The sequence below is a fragment of the Lygodium microphyllum genome, chromosome 13 (genome assembly GCF_053477565.2).
Source record: "Lygodium microphyllum isolate KBCC chromosome 13, Lygodium_microphyllum_v1.1.10, whole genome shotgun sequence".
NCBI lineage: Eukaryota > Viridiplantae > Streptophyta > Polypodiopsida > Schizaeales > Lygodiaceae > Lygodium > Lygodium microphyllum.
The window spans coordinates 121,924,173-121,948,828 of record NC_141147.1 but is presented as its reverse complement, the minus strand read 5'-3'; the positions used below and the strand labels follow the sequence as shown (position 1 = coordinate 121,948,828).

The 24,656-nt window shown below is 39.5% G+C and overlaps 1 protein-coding gene across 1 annotated transcript; it reads right to left on the bottom strand.

Annotated features, from left to right (window-relative positions):
- Positions 1-1,691: 1,691 nt before the first annotated feature.
- LOC148027145 (ABC transporter C family member 14-like) lies at positions 1,692-15,954 on the bottom strand. The gene is made up of 11 exons (XM_087691684.1): positions 13,750-15,954; positions 13,100-13,420; positions 12,909-12,995; positions 11,166-11,843; positions 10,823-10,987; positions 10,424-10,718; positions 3,523-3,737; positions 3,124-3,429; positions 2,942-3,005; positions 2,589-2,828; positions 1,692-2,447 (listed from the first exon to the last, which is right to left on the bottom strand). Exons 1-11 carry the CDS (start codon positions 15,823-15,825, stop codon positions 2,347-2,349), a joined length of 4,548 nt encoding a protein of 1,515 aa, XP_087547810.1. The 5' UTR covers positions 15,826-15,954; the 3' UTR covers positions 1,692-2,346.
- Between the last annotated feature and the right edge of the window lie 8,702 nt (positions 15,955-24,656).

Here is a 24,656-nt window from a genome sequence, read left to right as displayed (position 1 = left end):
CTTTCTTTCTTTCTATCTTTCTTTCTTTCTCTTCCATAAACTCTTAAACCATAGCCATCCCTTACTTTTCTTTTAACCACTTTCTTGCCTCATCTAAGTGACCAATAGAAAAACCAAACGAACCTCTTTGGCTTATCTAACTCACCACATGACAAATCGAATGTACCATTTTGGTACTAGGGTATTATGTGAATGGGACAACTAAGTACATAGACCTAGGGAAATATGCCCAACACTTGATTTTGCAATACTTTGGCCATGTTTTCATTTATCTGGTCTTGAGTTTCTTCACTCCCTATCATTATTTTTTCTTATCTCCTTTCTTTTTCCTCTTGATTCCCTTCTCTCGCATCATTTTTCACCTCATATGTATGCATGTTGTGCATGTATATATGTGCATGTGTATGTGTGCCTTTATATGTGCAAGTATGTGTTTGTGTGGATGTATGTGTCTACATGTGTGTGTGTATACATGTATGTGCATGTTTTATGCGCTTGTATCCATTCTCTTTTCTCTCCTTTGTTTGCTCGCCTCTTTCTTTTATAGTTCTTTCTCATCAATTTTTCTCCCTCCCTCCCTTTCCATATTTCACTTATATAGATGTATGCATTTGCACGTGTGCATTCGTACATGTGTATTGGTGTACATGTATGTTGTGTGTTTTTATATGTACATTTGTGAGTATTTTTTAAATATATACATATGTTCAATCATTAAAATATCATCTCATCTCATATATTCAATCTTTGAAAAAAATCATCTCTTTCTATAGTGTAAGCGCATTTGTGGGTACATGTTCAACTATTAAAATATCATTACATCTCATAGGTTCAATTAGAAAAGAGATGAAATAACACCTCATCTCATGTATCCAATTAGGAAAGAAAAATCTGTGTGTGTGTGAGAGAGAGAGAGAGAGAGCCACAAACTTTTCAAAGACTTTCTTTTCCCTTTTCTTCATCATATCATCATTCGAAAGAAACCCCTCTTTATTTCACACACACACACACACACACACACACACACACAGAGTCATTTCCAACTTTTCAAAGAAACCCCTCTTTATTTATTGCACGTGCACGTGCGTGCACAGTCATTTCCAACTTTTCAAAGACCAGCATTTCCTCCTCTCATTATTATATCACCCTTCAAAAAAACCCCATTATTTTTTAAATATCAAACCTCTCCACCTTATGCCACATAGACTTGGAAACTTCAACATTGGTTCCAAATTTTAAAAGATTATAACATTAACTAATAAAATATTATTTATAATATTTACAACACATAAAAGTATAAACATTATTTGTATTGACAAATATGTACTACTAACAAGATGTTATTAATATAAGTAAAAGGTTACTACATTACATGTTGAATTGTATGAATATATTGTTCATAAAATGCATATTTCTCAATGTAATAAGATATTTATTTTAAGAAAATTGAAATGGGTAATTACATATAAAAAAATTAGTTTATTTTACACACATACACACACATAGAGACGAACAAAATTGGTGATTTATTATAACAATTAAAATATATGTTAATAACATGGGTGTGAAGCACCAACTTGGTGCGGCACTTTGTGCAGCCTAGGCATGGAACGCCTGGCTGTAATTAATCAAGACGCTTAGCCGTACTTCTCACACAGCGCACGTCCATACAAAACATCCAACACTTGGGCGTGATCCTTCATTACTCCATTTCTTTCCTCAACGAATGTATCGTACTAGGAGCATGCATGCATTGGAACCCCCCTTTAAAACCAAAAAGCAACAGATTACTGTTGAATAGGGCATGTTGAGGGCAGGTATTGCATCGAGGTTACTGCGTGGAAGCCTCATGGTTGTTTTATGTGCTCAGACAATGTCATGGATCTGTAATGTTGTCATCCGATAAGTCAAAAGACAAACCATGATAGGATAATACCTATCTACTTCACAGACAAAGAGACGGAGAGACACAGGAAAAATGGTGCCAATAATATATTGCGTGTTCACAGAAGTACACACAGAAAGACTCAAAGGCAGGTCCAGAGAAACTGTTAGGTGCTACCTGTGGTCCATGTACAAGATTTGAACCCTCATCAATTCTCTAAATAAAACTGATCCCCATCATGATACTTGTGTATCCTGATTTGCCTTTACGGGTTAATACAAACTGCCCCTTTGTGTCAAAGTTACTATAGACCGACTAGCATATCAGTTCCGATGTTTTCTTTTTACCACTCAATGATTATCCGCCGCAAGAAAGGGGACCCTCAAGCTTTCACTTTGTCACTCACAGATTGTTTGTTAGTCATCACCACCGCATGAAAGAAGAATCAAACAGTCTAGTAGTCAATCTTCGGATCTTGTAGTATATTCCCGAACTAAAGCTGCAAAAAGTGTTGAGGGCTGCTCTAGCAGCTTTTCTGGGCTGTCGTATTCCTTTAGCAAACCTGCATGTGCAGTCGAGATACATATAGCAGTCCAGAACAGCATTTATCAGTTTAATATCATCACAAACACATCTATGACATCATACATCCAATTTCATGCATCCTTTTGCACACTGAGATGAGACTGAGAAGCTATTTTACCTGCCTCCAGAACCATAACCTTGTCACTGTCCATCACAGTTGGGATCCTGTGTGCAATGCTTATTACTGTACTATTCTGAAACTCCTCCCTTATTATTCTCTGCAGCACTTCATCTGTTTGCGCATCCACGGATGCAGTGGCCTCATCTAGAAACAAAATGCGACTCTTTTTTAACAAAGCCCGTCCAAGACACAAGAGCTGCCTCTGCCCCACACTCCAATTCTCTCCATTGTCGACCACTGCAGCACAAAATCAGAGTACTCCTGGCAGTCATTGGATGTGCACATTCACCCCAAAATGACAAAGTGAAATGCATACCGATGATCAAAGAACCAATACTATGAATGCTTACCTACTGCATCTAACTTGTCATTTCTCAACTCAACAATATCAGCCAGTTGACATTTTCTTAAGCCCTGAGAATCAAAGCCCACAATGTCAATTATGAGAAATAGTGAACTAAGTGAAGGTTTGGACCAATGCTGAGCAAGAAAGTGTCTCTGCATGTGTTTTCAGGATATCCTGTGAGCTTACCTCCCAAATTTCCTCTTCTGTATGGACACCTAAGGGATCCATATTTGTTCTTATAGTACCTTCAAACAGCACAGGATCTTGAGGAATTATCCCTAACCTTGATCTTAAATCATGGAGTCCCACAGAAGTAATGTTGATTTCATCAAAAGTGATTGTCCCACCAGCAGGTTCGACAATTCTAAAGAGAACTTGGATCAATGTTGATTTTCCACTCCCGGTTCTTCCTACAACACCTATCTTATGCCCACTGGCTATTTCCAGACTGATCCCTTTGATAACCAATGGCATGGTTGGCTGATAACGGACCTGCACCAAAGTCACATGAACAAAAATAACCATAAACTCCAGGCATTAGCTTCACATTTACCAGTAATTGGAGAATGAAAAACTTGCCCTTACCTTCAAATCTTTTATGCTAATATGTCCTCTTTCAGGCCATTCTGGATATGGCACACTACCCTCTATTACTAAAGGAGCTTCAGTCGGAAGCCGTGTGTATTGCCCAATCCGTTCAACTGCCACCATCTTGTTCTCAATCATGCAGCTAAAAAAGACTGAAGCTGCTAATGTTGTATTTAGAGATAAGCCATATGAAAGTGAAAGGGCTGCCAGTGCTGTAAAATCAGACAGTTTTGATCAATACTAGCCATCAAAGCATCCTAAAGTATTCTCAATGATCTTGCATAATATAAGAGTATTTCTAGCCAAAACAACACTAAATCAGACATTTTACTGTATAATTTTACATGACCTGCAATTCTAGAGAGGGAAAGGCTTTTCAGGACATCTCATTTGGGGTACCATCTATAACCTCAACCTTCAGTGTTACTTTTTCACTGAGGTTTGAAGTCCCCCCAAAGAAGGGGGAAAGGAGAGAGGGGTTTGGGGTTTCAACAAATAAGCATTAAGAGGATCTGTGTGACATGTGTCTCACTTTGAAGGCAAAATACATAAATGTCCCTTCCCCCTTAAGCTGATTATAACTGGAAAAAGGTTTGGGGGATCAAAGAGAGTCTAGACAAGTGAGTAGACTCAACAAGAAAATCTTATGCACCTTGAAAGTTGAGTATGCACTAGAATGCATTGTTTGAAACCCCCTTGGCTATTCAAGAGCCACAAAGTGATTATTTCATCACAAAGAAGGGAATCGTTTATATAGAAGATGTGGTGGATAATATAGAACGCAATTTCCTTTGTTGCTGCTCCTATTCAATATGGTTGAGCATGTGTTACAAGAGAGTTTGGAGGAAATTACAGAGCTTCTCAAGCCTTTTGGGCCAATTTGGACAAATCAAGGAGCTTATCACGGCTCTACCTCATCATGCATCATGCCTGCTCCTACTGCAGCTATGATTGCTCCACCAGCCTCAGTGACTGCTCCAGCTGCTAGCACCACCTCATCTGATACAAGCAACATCATTACCTGCCACCGTGACCACTCTAGAATCATAGCACAGGTGTGCTGCCCTCTAGGACTGCTACACATCATCTACTACTGCTGCTACCTGTCAATGCTGGCAGCTGCTGTCTGCTGTCAAATGCAGCTCCTGCTGCTGCCATGTCAGCAGGCTCAACCAACCCTCTATTAGAGATTTGATCCTCCCCTGGATGAGCACAGGCGTTCTACAGCAGTTATAGGGTAGATTATGCATTTCCCGTGCAGGTCGGACAGTTTGCAGCAGTCACCTGATGTTTACGCAGCAGTCTGCTGGGCAGAGCAGATCACACAGGACAGGGCGGGCCAGTGGGCAGGTGACACATGGCAGAGTGCAGCTTTTTCGACGCATTTATGACACAGCTGCCCAGTATACAATCTGGTCGGCCAGTTTTTACTAAAAACTGGCCGACCTGTTAATTTTTATGTATTTATTTTGGGCTATTTATGCCCAGCCCCTCACAATCGCCTTTATTCACACTTTTCAGGTGCAAATAGAGAGAGACAGCTGACATATGGATACAACACCCATGTACATATCAGCTTCCTTTGTTTCGGCATTCATTCACTGCAGATTTCTGTGTTGTAATGTCTCTCTCTCTCTCTCTCTCTCTCTCTCTCTCTCTCTCTCCGTCTTCCATTTCTTTCATTCTGGTCATACAATTCTACATTTGCTACACTTGGACACGATATCAGAGCAGCATTGAAGGTCTGATTGATAGCGGGCAGACCTGAAGAGAAGATTTTAGCATGACAAGTTTGTGTTCTCAGCATTCAAGGGCAAGTGGGAGGGCTGCGTATTGACACAAGGCTGAGACGAGCTGTGAAGCACAGGAAAGGAGAGAAGTTGCTGATTTTTTGCAAGATTTGGCTGTTCATGAAAGAGGAAAGGCTGTGTTTTCAGCGTTTTGAAACAAATTTTGTGTTTTCATTGCCTTTGATAGTTGAAACAAGTTTGGAACGACTGGAGAAAAAAGCCTTAGGAGACAGCATTTTCGGAGTCAAAGGGGCCTGCCCAGTTTTTTGTGCAAGTTATCCAAGTGACAATGTCTTCTGAGGTCGACATGGAGTTTCAAGCTATTATAGACCATAAGGTCCCCATGTTACCGACACTTCCTCAAGATCATCAGCCTGATGGGGAGAATTAGTGCATCAGGCAGGTAATGATGCTTGCCATCTTGGAGTCCTATGATTTGATGGAGCTCGTGACTAAGGCCATAGACTGTCCTATAGCCTGTGATATATCCAAGCTTTCTCTTGATAAGAAAGCTGGGTTACAAAAGGTACAAGCACATTGGGACAAGTTGAATGCCCACATCCAATTGTTCTTATTTCTCTCTTGCACTCTAACCGTGATAGCCCATATTGAGCATTTGACCATTGCTAGAAGATATGGCTATCATTGGATCAATTGTAAAATCCAATGAACATGATGAAGCAAGTGTCTCTGGAGGTACAAATGTGGACATCGAACCCATCCCAATCCGCTTCCGTGTGAGAACATGTCAATAAGCTTTGGCAATTGTAGATATAAGTCCACAATGCAAGGATGGCAATTACCTCAAAGGACATGGCAATAACTCTTCCCTCACAATTACCACCTAGATTTCCTGCATTTTACTCTCCCTTGATTGCTTTAAGATGGAATAACACCCTTAAGTGGGAGGAGTTGGTTCCAATGGTCTTGTATCAAGAGAATGACTCAAAGGATAGAACACTCCCAAGACAAAGGCATTGATAGGATAATCTCCTCAACAAAAGGGAAAGAATGAGAAGAAGAAGAAGAAGAAAAAGAAGAAGAAGAAGAAGCACGAGAAGACCAAGCCAAACAAAGCTAGGGAGTCTACTTGTCACGTTTGTGGCAAGACACATCATTGGAAGAAGAATTTACCCGACAAGGACAAGAGGGACACCAAGAAGGTACGGAGGACTCACCAACAATGGCTACTCCATCAGCTACTTTCTCCATTTGGAAGTGATTGAGGATTCAACATGAATGCTACTGATGTAGCGATGATAGCCCCACAACCACAATGGCACTTCCCACCACATGACTTCTACTCATGGCATTGCCCATATGCTTTCTATGCATGGGCAAATTCTCATTGGTGATTAGCTCTCCCATCCCTATCAAAGGCAAAGGTGATGTGCAACCGATTCTGGATGGGCTAGCTAGTGCTTAGACATCAGAAGTCCTCTATGTGCCAAGTTTAGGATATCATCTTCTTTCAATGAGCAAGATTTGTGTTATTGGCCTTACAGTCAAGTTTAATAAGAACTTTTGAGTTCTTGATGGAGATTCTTGACAAGTTCTTTGTGCATGTCACAAGGAGAATAGAGTCTACAAAATGGGGACTTCATGGGCCTTTAACTCTTTACGTCTTTCTTCACAGACTCAAACTGAGCTACGGCATGCTCGATTCTACCACCTCAACTACAAGTACCTTAGGAAGGTAGGTTGTGGTCAGCTTGGGCGTGATTGCTACAAATTGGGGTGAGCCACCCCAATCTCTATGTGCCAATTTAGGGTATCTTCTTCTTTTAGTAAGCAAGATTTGTGCTCTTGGCCTTATAGTCGAGTTTGATAAGGACTCCTAAATTCTTGATGGAGATTCTCAACAAGTTCTTTGTGTTGATCACGAGGAGAGTGGAATCTACAAGGTGTGAACCTCATGAGACTTTACTTCTTTACTTCTTTCTTCACAAACTCAAACTGAGCTATGGCATGCTCAATTAGGCTACCTCAACTACACATACCTTAGAAAGCCAACTTGTGGTTAGCTTGTGTGTGGATTGCCAGAGATTGGAGTGAGCCATGCCATGTGTGTCTTGCATTAGTGGCAAGCAGCATAGAGATGCGATTTCCAATACGGCTTCGCAAAGGGCAAGTCTCTTAACGAGAGTTTATGCTAATTGTTGATGACTTTAGCAAGATGACATGGGCGTACTTCTTGGAGTTGAAGTCTAAAGCATTCCCATACTCTAAGGATCCATTGATCTTTGAGGAGAGCGGTCTTGTAGGAAACTCAAGACTTCGCGTTTCAACAAAGGAGGGAAGTTTGTCTCCAACAAGCTAGCTAGATTTTGTGCAGATCGTAGCATTCATAAAGAGTTTGCCAACATGAACACACCTTAGGAGAATGGCATATTGGAGCGGAAGAATTGCAATGTGATCGAGATGGCATGCACTACGATGAAGTATTGGTAGACACCTCAATGTCTGTGGACTGAGATAGTCGCCACAATTATCCACATCCTTAATTGAACGGCACCGATGGATGTTCCAAAAACTTCATCAAAGACAAAGCAACAAGGGGAGTATCGGCCTTCTCCTTGTTGGACATGTGATACACTCCCCACGATGCAAGGTTGAGGGAGCTCTTGCAAATGGCAACCACGAGACGGCCCACAACGATCTCAAAGAAACCAAGCACACTCCACTGAGCTTGTATGTACTAACTATTGTTTGATGTCTTGCACCATACAGGATAGGGAGCCCACCTCCATGAAGGAGGCTTTACATCACAACGTTGGCTAATGGAAGAGCGGGTAACACGGGCACCTTCCGGTCCATGATCGCCTGAAACTCTATATTGACCTCAGATGACATCTTCAACTACAATGCTTGCACAAAACACAATACGCAGCCCGCTAGGGCTCTTCATCGCTTGTCTTGCTCCTTCACCCGTCGAAGGCGATGAAAAGGTAAAATCTGCACTTGAAGGCCCAAAACCCAGCCGCCTTCCTTCTCTAACGACAAAAACCAGTAGCAACTTTAGCAAATCTTCTCCTTTCTCGCATGCCCATGCTCACATCAGACACATAGCCCTCCTGCTCGCACAGCCTTGTGTTGCACTAGAATCTCCTCTTCAGGTGGGTCCACCCTAGGTCAGTCCTTCAATGCTCTAATACCATGTCAAAATGAAAGTGCGGAAGCAAACGACCAAGACAAAGAGTGAACACAGAGAAGGGAGAGAGAGAGAGAGAGAGAGAGAGAGTAAAATATAGAAAACCTGCAATGTAGAAATACACATGGATGCAAAGAGAATGTTTGCATCTGTCTCCCCCAGGGCAGTCTCCATGGTTTGCGGCCTGAAAACTGGGAGCACAACTAACCAAGACTATGAAGACCATGGCCAATAAATAGGCCAGCAAGAAAATGCCAGAAAGAACAAGCAACCGACTGGACAGCAAATTTGCCCGACCAGATGTCCGTGCAATCTGCCTACCCGACGCGTGGCGGCTGCCATGTGGCACACCTGCTATATCAGTCGCCGCCCGTTGTACCTACTATACCTGCTGCACCTACCTATCTAGGGAATGTCCAGCTCTAACAGTTGGACATCCCCACTCGAGCATTCATCCATATCATCTTCTTCACTCATTCATATTCAGCATTTGTCCATTCATCAGTTCTACTCTTCTCCCATTTTTGCGCTCCTGTGTTGTTGTCCAAGTTAATGTGTTTTAGTCATGTTCATACATTCTATGTTTTCTATATACCAACCCTAGCATATGTTCACATTTGTTGCCAAACTCTTGCTACCAACCTAAGGCAACACCCTAAAACGCAATTCTACCCCACAATTTAGTATCCCTTCATCAAGTGCTAACCAGCTATCTGCATTCAAGATCCATACGAGGGACAATACACTCAACCCTCATTGTCCATGGCATCATTCAACTCTATCTTCAACAGCTCATCATCCAAACCATCTCTTAAAGCATCTTTGACCACTATTGGCCCACATATTGTCTCATGATTTGAGCATTCACCCATGTCCTAGCTCATATAGTTGACACCTACACTACTGGTCCTTGTGCTCCATTATATCTTCTACACCTCACTACAGAGGTTCAACTATTCGTGGTGCCTATTCATTCACTTCTATATTCATTTCACATTTCTCTTTATCACATAGAATCTGGGCATTCATTCATTACTGGAGGAGTTTGTTCTTTTCCTCACATGACGGCAAAGCTCTAATTCAAGCAGAGATCCTCACACAAAGCTAGTCTTCCACAATAAAGGATGGAAGATTCACCTCTCAAATTATTAACTTTTTTGTGCACACCAAATGTTGAAAAGTTACAAAGTCAAACAAGCTTGGCTTTCCTTCTTCCTCTCTAAAACTTGAAGTTCTTAGCTGGCTTTGTGTTATATCTACTAGACAACCCTCATCATTGGCAATACCAAATTCAAACTTCTTAAAAGAGCTATTACTAGAAAATTTGAACAAAACTCAACTACTTGTTATGTGTGTTACAAAGCTTGGGGCAAGGAAGCAACAAAAAGGCAATTCAATGCTTCAACTTCCTTGGCAAGGGCTTTACATTATGCTCAATGCTCTATCCATAGAGATGGTTCTTAAAGCAACCATATGGGACCATGGTTTACTTGCTCATTGGAAATCCACCCTATCATCAAGCAGCAAAAGCCATGTCTCATCACCCAATGTGGATCACAATGAAGCCACTACCAACTCATTTCATCCCACACGCTCAACCTCTTGTACAACCTCTTGTAACATTTCTAGCGAGAGTACAAGCATGTTCCCAAAAACAAACACACCTTGGGTAAGACATCAAATACATTTGGTGTACATTTGCATTCTCATTTCTACTTTTATAAATGTTGAGTTGGATGTTTCAAGCCCCTACTAAATGCTTGTTCTTTTTGCACAATACAGAATATGAACAGATTGGTTATTTGCTCAAGTAAGATAGACTCCTATACCAAAAACACGGAAGTAAAGCGCTAACCAAACTAGTTGAGGCACATCAGAATGATATGCAATGATATGCAAACTCAAAGTCTCAAGGTTTGATTCCTGTATGGTAAAAAGAGAGAAGATTTGATCTTACCTGGTTGAATGGTATCCTCCGGTAGAACCACGAGTAGAAAGGCGGCCACACAAAGCACTACAGCTCCTATCAGCTCCAACCGAAACCCGAGCCATTCATTAGAGGCATTGAAATGAAAATCCATTTTCAGGTTTGTGTTGACACGATTCAGATTTGTGATTATAAATTCATCGTCCTTTCCAAATCCTCTAATAACCATGAATCCAGCAATAGTCTCAGTAAAATGATGGATCACTGGTGCCTTGGTGACTGAATCTAGACGAGTGATCTCCCTTGATGAGTTAATGTAAAAAGTCTGCCAAAGTCCATTTGTAATCTATAGTCAGCTCTCCCACATTCCTCAGCCAAAACAGAACTCAAAAAAGCTATCTTAAAAGTGAGAAGATGAAGAATATTAACCTGATACTGAAGATACACCCATCCAAGAGGTATTACCACAAAAATCACAGGCCATGTGACTACACATGTGACAACCACAACCCCAACTGTAGCAGCATACAGCATTAATGCCAGTACAAAAGACAATGGCAGCAGGATATCCACTGTAGCCTGATCAGTAGATGCCTGCAAAAAGATAGGAAAATGTAAAAGTTGACTTATTCATGCACTGTAACGACCCAAATTAAAGCCATTTAAGTTTCAGAACATCGCAGTACAAGAACCACAACACCCAACAGCTTGTGATTGAGAACTCATTAAATTGTCAGCAGTCCAAAGCACAGAGTGATTCAGTAAAGCTTACCCGTGTCAATATGCGGCCAGTTGGTGTAGTGTCAAAAAAACTCATAGGGGCTCGAAAGATGCTCTTTAACATGTCTGAGTAGAATGTCTGAGTGGTTTTCAAACTGAAGAAGGCCATTAAAATGGCACGAGCTATTATAAAGACCCAACCCCCAGCAGATAGAAGTGCATATACACGTATGAATACCCTTGCATCAAAGGAAGTTCCAGATGTTTCATGAGATAGCCAGAAGTCACTGCTTATGGAGAAGGTCTGAGCTATTATTTGCACCACCAGCACTAGCAACATAAACAAGGGCCCAAAAGCCTTTGTTAAGTACAGCCAATAAACATTCCATCCAACCCGACCAGTCTCCCTCTTCTCCTCTTCGACCAATCTTCCAGAAGCTTCCATTTTCGCTGAGAGAGAACTAGAAAGCCTGCGCTTTTCTTTTGGGCTTATTAATGATTCTGAGCTTGCACGTCTTAAAAGTTTTGCACTTTCATCATAAGTTTCACTAAACTGAGTGGGAGGTGTGCCCACAGCAAACTCATCCACCTCCAAAGTTTCTGCATTGGCTTCATATCCCACAGAACTTATGGCTTTTTTATGAGCTGCCACTAGCGCTCCAAACTCAGCACCTGCTCTTAAAAGATCTATGTAAGTTCCAGCTTGCTGTATGACCCCATCTTGTACCACCTGCAAGTCAGAAAACACATTAGAAATCTGTTTTCATTGCATAGCAAGTGACCAGATCAGAACCAAGCCACCTCCTCATAATGAGAGGCATCCAAGCAAAGAGCAACTTTTGCTAAGATATCCATGAATAAGTGATAACAAACGTGAAAGAAAATCTTCTTGAAGCAACAAAAACACCTACCAGAATTATAGAGACCTAGGATTTACAGTGTGGCTCAGTTTGCCTTTAAGTTAGGATATGCACATTCCTATATAGGTTACCTGCAGTAATTCCTGCATGCAGAATTGTGCCCTACTGTTTGCAGCAAAAGAAAACCAAGCAGGCATGTGGATCATACACGCATGCTCTTTATTGATGCTTTAAATTTCGTGGAATCCAATCGAGTTTATAGCTAAAGCAGAGCTCTAAGCTTCAAGCATACAGACTTTTGAAACCTCAAAGCCACCAACTTAACAGTCTCAGGCCATGAAAAATGTAACACAAGTCACAGTGTTGGTGCAATAGACTTACTAAAGAGCAAAGATCCTCCACAAATTAACATGATAGATGACAGCTACGTAAGATAGAGACATCAAAAGCAATAACGTGCCCTCTCCTGCAGGTAAAGACACACAATCAAGAACATACAACGAACAAACAAATTGAATAATACAACAAGGTTCCCCAGAACATGAAAACTATCACAATAAGCACAGAAGGCATAGCACCTTGAACAAGGGGATATCAGACTTGTAAAGGTGGAAAAAATGGCGGATATAGATAATTCAGGCATTATAAGCCCTAAGTTAATGCTACACTCCAGAAACCCACGAGACTAGGGAGAGTAGATATGCATGTATAACAGTACAATTGCACAATTTCTGTTACTTTCAACAAGAAGGAAGGAATCTTGATTAGGACCCAATTCGTTTCTACGATAACAATGCCACATTGTTATTGTTTATTAGCAAACAAAAATACCAACTACAGTCCAATATTGGACTTAGAGAAACACAAAACCATGCAACCAAATACAAAAGCAAAATCCTTCCTACACATAAGAGACTTGCCAAGGAGGGTCTTACCAAAATAAGATCGGCTTTATGTAGAAACTCTACTTGATGGGTTACGAGAACTCTAGTCTTCTTTTCCATAGCTCCAAGCAAGCAATCCTGTTGAAGGGCATACATATGTGTTTCAGTACACAAATTCACGACAACGAGGCCAATGCTGCATTTTTGAAACTACATCGACAAGAAACCCAATGAGAAAAGACCTTGAAAATAGCAGAGCCTGTGTGAGCATCAACAGCACTAAAGACATCATCCAAAAAGTAAACATCAGAATCTTGATACACAGCCCTTGCCAACTGGACTCTCTGCTTCTGTCCACCACTAAGGTTGATACCACGTTCACCTATCTCTGTTTGATCTCCAAATTCAAAAAGAGACATATCTTGCTCCAGAGCACACACTTTGATAGTCCTGTGATACCGTTTTCGATCCATTGGCAGACCAAACAATATATTTTCCTGAATAGTACCACTCTGGATCCATGCTGTCTGTGGGACATATGCAGTTCTACCACGAACTTGAACCTGCCACAAGTCATAATATGAAATAAATATGCAACTGGGTGCAATTTGTTTGCAAACAAAATGAGAGAGTGCAATAATCAAATATTTCACCTCTGAGGCAACTGTTTTAACTGGTCTTCACTGTGAAATGCTAAGCAGTAGTCTACTATTAACCTCATCCTAAACTTATAGCAAGACACAGTTTACTTTCATGTGTCAACCTCTCATTCTAAAGTGTAGGACCCAGCGGAAAAAGTCTATTTTAATGCATCAACCTCATCCTAAAATACTGGACGCAGAAAAAGAAAGTTTACTTTGATCTATTCAAAATTTTAGAAAAAGAAACTCACTGTGCCTGAAAGCTTAGGCATTTCACCAAGCAAAGCAGATAGTAGTGAAGATTTTCCAGCCCCTACAGTTCCAACAATAGCAACTAGATGTCCTTGTGGTATCTTCAGATTGATACCACGTAGGATTGGTTTGGCCTCCTCCTCATCCCAAGTAAACTGGCCATCTTCCACAATAATGGAATATCCGGGCTCACTGAGAGAATCCCTTATCACATATCCTTCCAACTCTTTGCTGATCATGTAATTGTCAAGCCGATCAACAGAGACCAAAGCTTGAGATACAGAAATGATGGCCTGGGGAAATGTTCGGATAGGTTCTGCAAGAATGTTGAATGTAGAAATCACAGTGAAGACCTTGGCTGCTGTAAGATCAACATTGCACAGCAAACAAGTTGCAAATGTGACAATGGACACCACGGAGGTTGATAAAGTCAATACAGTTATGTTAGAGGCAAGGGCATAATGGAACTTAGCTAGAGACCCATACTCAGCCTTTCGACAATCCTCGACGCGTTTACGAAAATAGTCTTCCCAAGCTTGCAGCTTGATAATTTTCATGTAATTCAACACCTCTGTGGTTGCTCTCATTCTAACATCTTTCTTTGTCATAACCTCCAACGAATACTTCCGGAGAAGTCTGCTATTGTTGCTGACAACAGCACCAAAAATCACCATTGTGGCGAATCCTGCAAGCATTGATATACCAATCTCACGATACAGAATAAATAAAGCCACCAAAATTTGGAGAGGCAACATCCATGTGTTGTGCAATTGGACTATAGAATCATTGATCTGCTGCACATCAACAGTCATGTAATTGACAATTCGGCCTGCACCATGTGACTGTCGAGATGAACTAGATAGGCGGAGACCCTTCCTGTATACACTGGTTATAAGGCATGACCGTATCACCATTCCCAGCTTCTGGGACAAAAATTGATACTGGTGAGTGGACAGAACTTCCACAAACTTGGCAACCAAAAGGATGAAAACAAGCAAGAAACCTTCACTGTAGTATCTTGGAGTGCTTTCTAGAAAATCTACAAAACTCTGAATCAGCAATGGCCCCACATACATAGAAATGGCCTTTACGAATGCTATACAACCTGTGAGTGCAAGCTCTGACTTGAAAGCTTTAATTAGCGCTGCTCTAACAGGGTGATTGGTTTTCTTATCAGGCCAATTGGACCGAAAGTACGCATAAAGTCTCTCTGCCCGATCGCTCGGACTAAGCTCAGGAACATCCTCGATCTGGAGAGTTGATTTGTAACCCTTGGAGAGTAAAGGATTGAGCCATAACCAGAAGGCACGGCTGAGAAGTCTGGCATTATAGTAGCCTGTGATTTGAACCTGCTTCTTGTCATCTGAGGAAACCCCGTTGAGCAAAGGCTCATTCAGACTGCTAACTGAATGTTTGATTACGCCTGTTCCCCCATTGATGGAAACCACAAGCAAGAAGAGGTAGACAGGGAACACAGTGATGTTAACTACGTCGTCTACGCGCAGAGTGAGGCTGTAGTTCGTGAACCCTGCGTGGGCCATTCGGATGATTGCAGAGGAGAACTGCAGAGCTGCGAGAATGGAGGAGACAAACCACCATGCTCTGATAGTCTTGAAGTGCTGGACAAGGCCGTATGGGAGTGCATGACCGGCGATGACACAGGAGACGGCCAGACCAAGGGCCTGGACACCCGAGAAAATGATCTCTCCAACTGCGAGGGGCTCCCATTCCGAGGAAGAGAAGGAGAACCAAATGTGCCACACGCAGGCGGCTACGGTTACAAGGCTCGCGAGGCCGAGGAGGGCAACGGTGGAAATGAAGAGGCCACCAACAGAGACGCCATTGCCGCGGGAGCTTCCAGTCTGGGGCACCTTGTCGAGCTTCGGCTTGCCTGTCCGCCATTGGAGGAGGGAGGATATGGAGAAGATGGAGAGGAACACTACAGTGAGGGAGGCATTGAGAATGTGCTGGGAGCAAGGGGAGAAGAGGATGTAGATGATCCATTCAAGGGCTGGAACCTGCTGGGAGGACAAGGGACCCGGGCCGGAGCAAGACAGGGACAGGAGCCAAGCCATAGCTGAGCTTGAGCTAAGCGCGGAGAGCCTAGCCGAGCAGAGCTTGGCTTGGCTATGGGGATCTGTTATGTCTCGTATTGTCTGCGAGGGGGGGCGGAGAGAGAGAGGAAGAGGTGGCGGAAAGCACGTCTTCCCGGAGTTCGTTTTGTTCCATTTACTGTCAGACGGAGACTTCTTTCGCCGTCAGTTTCTGTCTCCCTTCGCCGTCAAAATTGCCGGGCCGCCTGACGGCCTTGCCTATGCTTCTAGGACCCGGATAATGTTCATTCACTTGAGAAATGGAGGGAGCTGTCTTGAGAGTAAAGATTGATGGGGTGATGGAACTTGGAAGCATGTAGGTATCTTGAGAGTTTCCTGCACAAAACGGATTTCACACGAGTACTTAGGGGGTTTTCATTCCATGAAAGGAGGTCACACTAACAATCTTTTCGCACTCCAAACTTTTTTTATAACGCCTGCAATTAGGTTTAATTAGCGACGTTCCATATCTCAATTCTCCAAGTGATTGTTCTAGAATATATCATTACAGTGTAGTTTGTGTTCCATTGCTTGAAAACAGTCGATGCATGTAGTATCTTATCTTAATGTAATAACTCTAACTATTTACTTTGTGATTGATCTTGCCAAGTTGAATGTGATTTTAACCATATCCAGGCAAATTGAATGTGTTTTTTGATGAATCGTATGAATCTTGCCAAACTGAATGTGCTTTTAACCATATTAGGGCAAATTTGAATGTAATTTCAAAGAACTATGCATGAGATGAAGAATACTCGTAGGTTTTTTAAGCTAATGAGATTTCTCCCAAAACTTATGATACAACCTAAGTTGTTCTCATGATGAGCAATACCTTGCAAAACATGAAACATTAACCAAGCTTTTTAACTCAAGAATTGTCTTAGAGCTTTGTAAAACAATAACACAAAACAAAAAAGCATATGAACATGTTATATGAGAAGCATATCTAAAGAGCTAGCAAACATCTCTTAGTTGTTTTATAATTATAGAGAAAGGTGTGTCATTCCCCCTGATATCTAAAAAATAGGTTTCAATGAAAACATACTTGTAAAAGTCTTAGCATTGATAAGGCTATGTACACAATGGGATGTCTAGCTTATTTGGGTGGTGGACTCGCATATGGAGTAGTCTATGGTATATGATAGGGATATTAATTGAATCCATGTCTTTAGGCTATTTAGGTGGTGGTAAACTAACAAAGTATAGTCTATGTACATGATGGGGATATAAATTAAATTCGTGTGTTTATGTTATTTGGGTGGTGGTAGACTTACACGCATTGATGGTTGTTTCCATCATTTGTCATCCAAATTTGATGGCATGATAGATGATTGTCATCTCTTGGGCTACGATAGCACACAATCCACAACAATGTCTTAAAAAAGAGAAAGCACCCCATAAGCAACAACACCCTAGAACACAAACCATATTATTACACATTTAGCTAATGATCGAATCTTTTTTCTTACTTTTTCTATTCTTCTTATTTTTCCTTTATTAAAAAGAAAACTACACGCTTTTTCGCTATGTTTATGGTTTCCAACATGGATATGGCATTACTCTTTTAAATAGTTGCACAGAGTGATGTGCTTCTCGTTGCTCATTGATGTATGTGCTTCTCATTGCTCCTTTTGCTCATCTTCTTGATGCTGGTTGTAAGGTTCATCATTGACATTGAACTTGATCATCATTTTGTGTGTTAGACAATGAAGAGAGAGAGTCACGTCGTTGAACTTGATTGTTGTTTTGTCGTTTGAAAGTCATCCTTTTGCATCATCGTGCGAGCATTTTGTGTCGTTAGTTTAATGTTCAATTAGTAGTTTAGTCACATTGGTTTAAACGTTTAATTAGCTATGTTAACATTTACTTGTAATTAGTAATTAGTTAATTAATATTAGGCATATATTATAATAGTTAATTTACATTAGTATTATGTCAATTATTGATTACACTAGTGTTAGTTATTTTTTATGTTACTCTTACATTGGTAATTCGTTAATTTACTTGAGTATTATGTTAATTATTTAATAAATATGTATTTATTACATTAATATTAATTAATTATTAGGATAGTTAATTACTAAGTTAGTGAGTAGTGGTTTTTTTTTTTTTGCGATATTAAGGATTAGTACTAAATTATTACATTAATCATTAATAGCTAGCATTAGATTAATCAATAAACAATGCACATTAGTTTGTGTTAATTTAGAAATTATGCCATTAAATTAATTAATTAGTGATACATGTTAGTTTGCATTAGTTTAGAAGCTAGTATTGTTTTTTTTTTGTGGTTAATGTTAGTTTTAGAAGTTTCTTTTTTGGAAGTTAATAGTTATAAGTAGTTTTAGTAATTATGCTTTTAGTTTTAGTAGTTAATATTCATCAGTAGTTTGAGTAGTTATTGTTTGAGTTAATTACTACTATGAGTTAATTTTAAATAATGACATTAGTTAGGTGTCAGATTTAAGGGTTTCATTTTAAAAAAGGAGGGAATTAGGGGTTAAGAGAATTAGTTTTAATCAAAGTAATTGATCAATTAATCATTGAGTATTAGTTAATATTTGCTTCTATCTTATCATTGCACAATTAAGTTTAGCAAAGGCAGCTACAATCATTATATATATAATCTTTGACAAGGTTGGATTCTATATTTTCAAATTTTTGTTATCATCAACAGTAAAGGAAAGAAAAGCAAAGCAAAGAAAAGTCATCATCTTCTCAAAGGACAAGGAATGGCACCTTCCCCCATATTTATAAAACAATGAAGAGACCAGTGCCAGTTCTTTAGCATGCTACTTGTATAGGATGTTTGTGTGTTCTTTTTTGTTACTATTTCACTTTTACAAGCTTATAAGTTCAATCTCAAACAAAACATGTTTTTAAAAAAAAGACAAACATAAGAAATACCACATCTTATACTTTGATTAAGCAATATTTTATTTTTTCATTTTCTGTTTGCAAGGTATTCTTGATCAATAGAATGTGCCAAGCCATACGACAAGTTCCTAACGACATCTAATTAGCTCCAAAAACTCATTAATTCATGTGTTGCATACTTTTAAAGAGATGTCGTTTCATTTTGCCTAGTTGTACTTCAAAACATTTTCTAGTGATTTCAAGCATATAGGTTAAGATGTAACAATCCATTCAATCATGGAATCTTACTATTCTAACACATAAATATACATTTTTATGTTAATAAGATACACAATAGTAATGCACTTCATGAAGATACCAAATTGTAGGTCCTTATTACGATCTTCTAGGAAAAGGAAAACTATGGCTTCTAGAAAAACAACACTAAAATCATATGCTAGAAGTTGGTATGATATACATAAATCTGAATCATCTTGGGCAACAATATGTGCAAGCATCATTGGCACATTAGCAATATGTTCAACTTGTGGAGCAGTCAAGATGCATCATCAAACTACAGCCTCACAAACAAGTAATACATATACAAAGCAAATGCAAGTTACAATAGCTTTGTCAAGTGCTATCTTGATTCTTGCATGCCAACAACACGCGATTGACATCATAGTGACAAGATGTGCACTATGTCATGCAAATAAAGGTTGGAACCAACATGTACTGGCCCTATTGCTAGACTACATAGAAAGGATTCTGCATGCTAAACCGCTACAACTGCAACTTCTAAGCATAATTGATGTCTCCACGTCGTCAGTCTCCAAAATGGCATTGGCAATCTCAAATGGAACATCGGATCGACAATCAATTTAACAATCCTTTAATTTGTTGGAATGATGCATTGTTTTCTCATCCATCCACAAGACTTAACTTGATAACATCTACTATCATTGATGTATTCATATTTAATATCATGTATAATTCAGTTATCCAAAAATACAATACAATAGCATAACATGAACATCCAAAGACAAGTATTTGCGTCCTTAGTAAGAAATCAATTGAGAGGATTCAAGAATAGCATCATGAAAGATCCCCATTCGATCCTATATTACAAACAGAAAATGAAGTAGGTTATACTTTGCTCAAGAACATAGTCAAGCCGTGAGCATTTGAAAAGGCCGATCAACATGAGTTTACATGCATAATCATCTAGGACAATAGCTGGCTTCTACAAAGAATACCAATATTCAAAACAAGATGGCTTACTTGCAACAAGCTCATCCTGCTCAAATATCACTTTGTATAATGTGATATTCCCATTCATCTTTCCACTTGGATATGGTACATACAATGGTAACATGTATCTTAGCGAATAGATCAAGATGCCCATGTCAACGTTGTTCTCTATCTATACCCTGCACAAGTCCTACATCCTAATGTTATATCAACTTAAACAAGTGATACTTATGTCAAAAAGCATGAGCAGTACTCGCTTGCAAAGAGACGTTGACATTTTAAATAAGTGAACAATAACATTTCCAATGAGAAAGCCATCAGGCATGTACTTTACTATAGCATTCCTACATCAATACCAAGGTCCCCTTCTTGGTACCATCGTAACTTGAAGGACCTTATCACAATGATGAATGTGTGGGGCATGCCTCCATATGAGGTGACTAATACAAGATGGGTTGAGATCAACACATTGGAAGCCATTACAAAGCAGTTCGATCCAGAATTCTCATGGAAAGATTGTCTCGTGGAGTATGCTATCCTGTTTTTCACCAGGTTTACCTATTTTTTAATCAATACATCATTGGAAAAGTTGGTTGTCTAAGGCGCATCCAACATCATGTTGTTATGTATGAAGTTCAATATAGGGGCTCATCACATACACATGTCATCTTATGGCTGCATGATGCAAACATTGACAATATAACAAAAGAGATTTGTGCATATATTTCATCAAATGATGATCAATGCAGTTCAACACATAAACTAAGAGCCCTTGTTGTAGCAAAAGAACTTCATAAGTGTCATCACACCCCCTATATAACTAGTATTAGTGACCATGCAAAATGCAAGTACAAATTCTATTCATTGCACACAATAATCCAGAACCAACAATAGACCCTAAAATGCAACAGTACATGTACTACCATCCCGGAGATGAGCACTGCAATGTTGTGCCATATCACCTAACATTACTAGTCTTGTGGGGGGCCCACATGAATTTTCAACAAGTAACAAATGCATCCATCTCATTCTACCTGTTGACATATGCAATGAAGAGTGAGCCAAATGATAGATTAAGCATTCAAACAAAAGATGCCAAAAAACTAGGTCTGCAAGACTTGTACTCAAACAAGCAAAAAATAGTCTCCATTGTGATACTTTCCAAGGCAATATCTCCCACCAAGGTGATCTTGAATTGTATGCAAATTTCAACAGTAATAAGAAGTGAGGCTGTCGAATACATATACACGTCCCCTATTAGCATATGACAACGAAAGCTCACAAGGATAGGGAATATCATCATGCACCCCATCGATCTACATTGTGCCCAATCATCATGCTTAGACAACTTGCCATTCTAAGAGTATAAAAAAAACTATAGCATCACCGAACGTGCATCTACATCTGAAATCAAAGATTATCTATGAGACACTTACAAAAACATCATCCAGCAAGCATCACAAAAGACGTACAATTCATTGATTCCCACCTAGGCCACCAAACTGAAGGCTTTTTCTTCAATACATTATTGTAGCAAGTAACATTCAAATTTGAGAACAAGTTGATAAGCGATGAAAAAAATACAACATAATCATTCTATATAGAGTGCCAACTCTGTAATTTTGACATAAATGAGGAAGACCTTGAAATGTACGTCACCGAGTATACATAAAGAAATTTACACACATCAGACCAGATCCACCAATTAATAAATATGATCATCCAAAAACTTCCATTCATAAAAGATAACCCAGTAATATTCACATCAACTACAACATCAACTGAGCATCAGAATAGTGTCGCACCAATGCGAACCAAGATGTTGTAGCTGACAAAAGAGTTCAAAACAATACTTAGTAGTGCCTTAACACCAGAATAACAAATAGTTTACAACCAACTCATCAATGCAAAATCCGGCCTCCACATTGTTAGCAGCACACTAGGCAGTGGGAAAAGCTTCCTCATATGCTACTACAGTTACAATCTCATTGCCAAGAATAAAAGTATGATGTTGCAACTAGACTATCCAATTTGTCAACCACAATCCACTACCAATTTAAAATACCGATTTGTGCACAACGTATTGTGTATCATTGTAAGAGACAGATGAGTGATACATCGTGTTAAGAGGAGAAGTAGACACAATCATCATTGACAAGATGTCAATGTTGACACAAACAACATTTAGTGTAATAGTATGCGAGTTAGTTGGCATCTACCATAATTGCCACCAATCTACAACCATGGGACCGGACAATGTCACATCACATTGTCAATATATTGGACACATGCACAACACCACACCCTCCACACTTCAATCCGACATGCTCAAGACCTGACATTCCTACAATTCCTACAAGTGATTAGGCATTGGTATCCAATGAAGGAAGAGATACGACAGTGCCTACACAAGTGTATCATCAATGAGAACAAGGTCTTAAACTTCATGGATCGGAGAACAACAATCATATGTACACATAAGAATGGCATCCATAAGTACAACAAGCAACTTCTACATAAATACTACACATCCAAAGAGATCCACATTATCAAGCTTCAAATAAATGATGGTGCGCAAATCGGATGCTGTATGCGCGCGTAGTGAACTCGAGAAGGTCCCCAAGAACAAAGAACTCTACAAAAGCTCATAAAGCAAGAAGAGAGGTTTGCATGACATGAGACAAAAAGATAAATCGAGTACAATCTCTCCCCATGCCTCATGTGAGTGTTTCACAAGGCATATATTTATAAATTTATTAATCTCCAAGCTCAAAACTAGCCCAATTTACAATTAGCATGCTTTTGGCTTTTGTGTTTGCTTTTGCTCAAATAAAGAGTGAAGCGTTTGGGCACCCCAAAAGTCGGGTTGTACCCAAATACAATGTCAAATAATAAAATATTTAACCGAGCACCTATGCGCATACAAAATAATAAATGTTTGTCAAGTGCTTTAATAAATAAGCTCGTCTAAATAAATATTGACCCCATGCCTTTAGTGATAAGGCGTGAGCCCATCAAAAATGATAATTTTTTCTAGGTAACTTGAATACACGCCATCGCCTTGTGCTTCCCAACATCATCGTTGTTTGCTCTACACATCAATTTGAAGCATTCACAATTGTTGGAAACTAATAAGATAAAACTCACAAAAGTGAAAACCTAGCAGTCTTCAGCTGCAAAATAATTAAATAGGTTGAAATTTTGTGCTAACCTTAATTTAATACGAGTGCACTCTAAACTCATAAATGTCCATTAATTTAAATATGTATTTTGTGGAATCACCCACGTGCACATTAAATTAACATGGCGCTCGAAAAGGACAAGCGTCATTATTAACTTCTCACACAAGGAATCCACCTTGTGTACGAGCCCAAATACATATAGTTTTATGGAATCCACAGAAAAACCTCACGAAATCTACCATGGAATATGCCTTTTGGCATCATGATACCACTCGTGCGCATTAAATTGGATGTTGTATGTGCGCATAGTGAACTCAAGAATGTCCCCAAGAACAAAGAACTCTACAAAAGCTCATAAAGCAAGAAGAGAGGTTTGCACGACATGAGACAAAAAGATAAATTGGGTGCAATCTCCCCCATGCCTTGTGCGAGCGCTTCACAGGGCATCTATTTATAAATTTATTAATCTCCAAGCTAAAAAATAGCCCAATTTACAATTAGCATGCTTTTGGTTTTTGTGTTTACTTTTTTCCAAATAAAGAGTAAAGCGTTTGGGCGCCCCAAAAGTCGGGGTGTGCCCAAATACAATGTCAAATAATGAAATATTTAATCGAGCACCTATACACATACAAAATAATGAATGTTTGTCAAGCACTTTAATAAATAAGCTCTCTTAAATAAATATTAACGCACGCCTTTAGTGATAAGGAATGCGCCCATAAAAAATGATAATTTCTTCTAGGTAATTTGAATACATGCCATCGCCCAATGCTTCCCAACGCCACCGCTGCCTACTCTACACATCAGTTGAAGCATTCACAATTGTTAGAAAATAATAAGATAAAACCCACAAAAGTGAATACCTAGTAGTCTTCAACTACAAAATAATTAAATAGGTTGGAACTCTATCCTAACCTTAATTCAATACAAGTGCACTCTAAACTCATAAATATCCATTAATTTCAATATGTATTTTGCGGGATCACCGGCTGTGGAATCACCCACATGCACATTAAATTAACATGATGCCTGAAAAGGACAGGGATCCCCATCAACTTCTCGCACAAGGAATCCACCTTTGTGTACGAGCCTTGACAAATACATAAAGTTTTACGGAATCCATCGAAAAACCTCACGGAATCCACCATGGAATATGCCTCCTGGCATCAAATGCAGCTAAAGAACTAACATTGCAGAGATGATTACAAGATAAGAACTTCAATGAGATAGAAGAGATAGCAATTGGAGCAAATGCAATGATAACAAATAATATCGATCTCACTATAGATGCCATAAATGGTGTCATATGTAAAATCAATTGTATTGAAAGAACAAATGATGACATGATCTTTAGAATCCAAGTCAAGATCTAATCAACCAACCAATAGCTAACATTGCGACGTAGCAAGCACCAACGCAAAGGCACTAAATAGCAAGTGGTACCACAAATCAACATTCTCATTAACACTTACATATGTCATCACTGATCACAAATCTCAAGGAGCTAGAGTCGCCCAAAAAGCT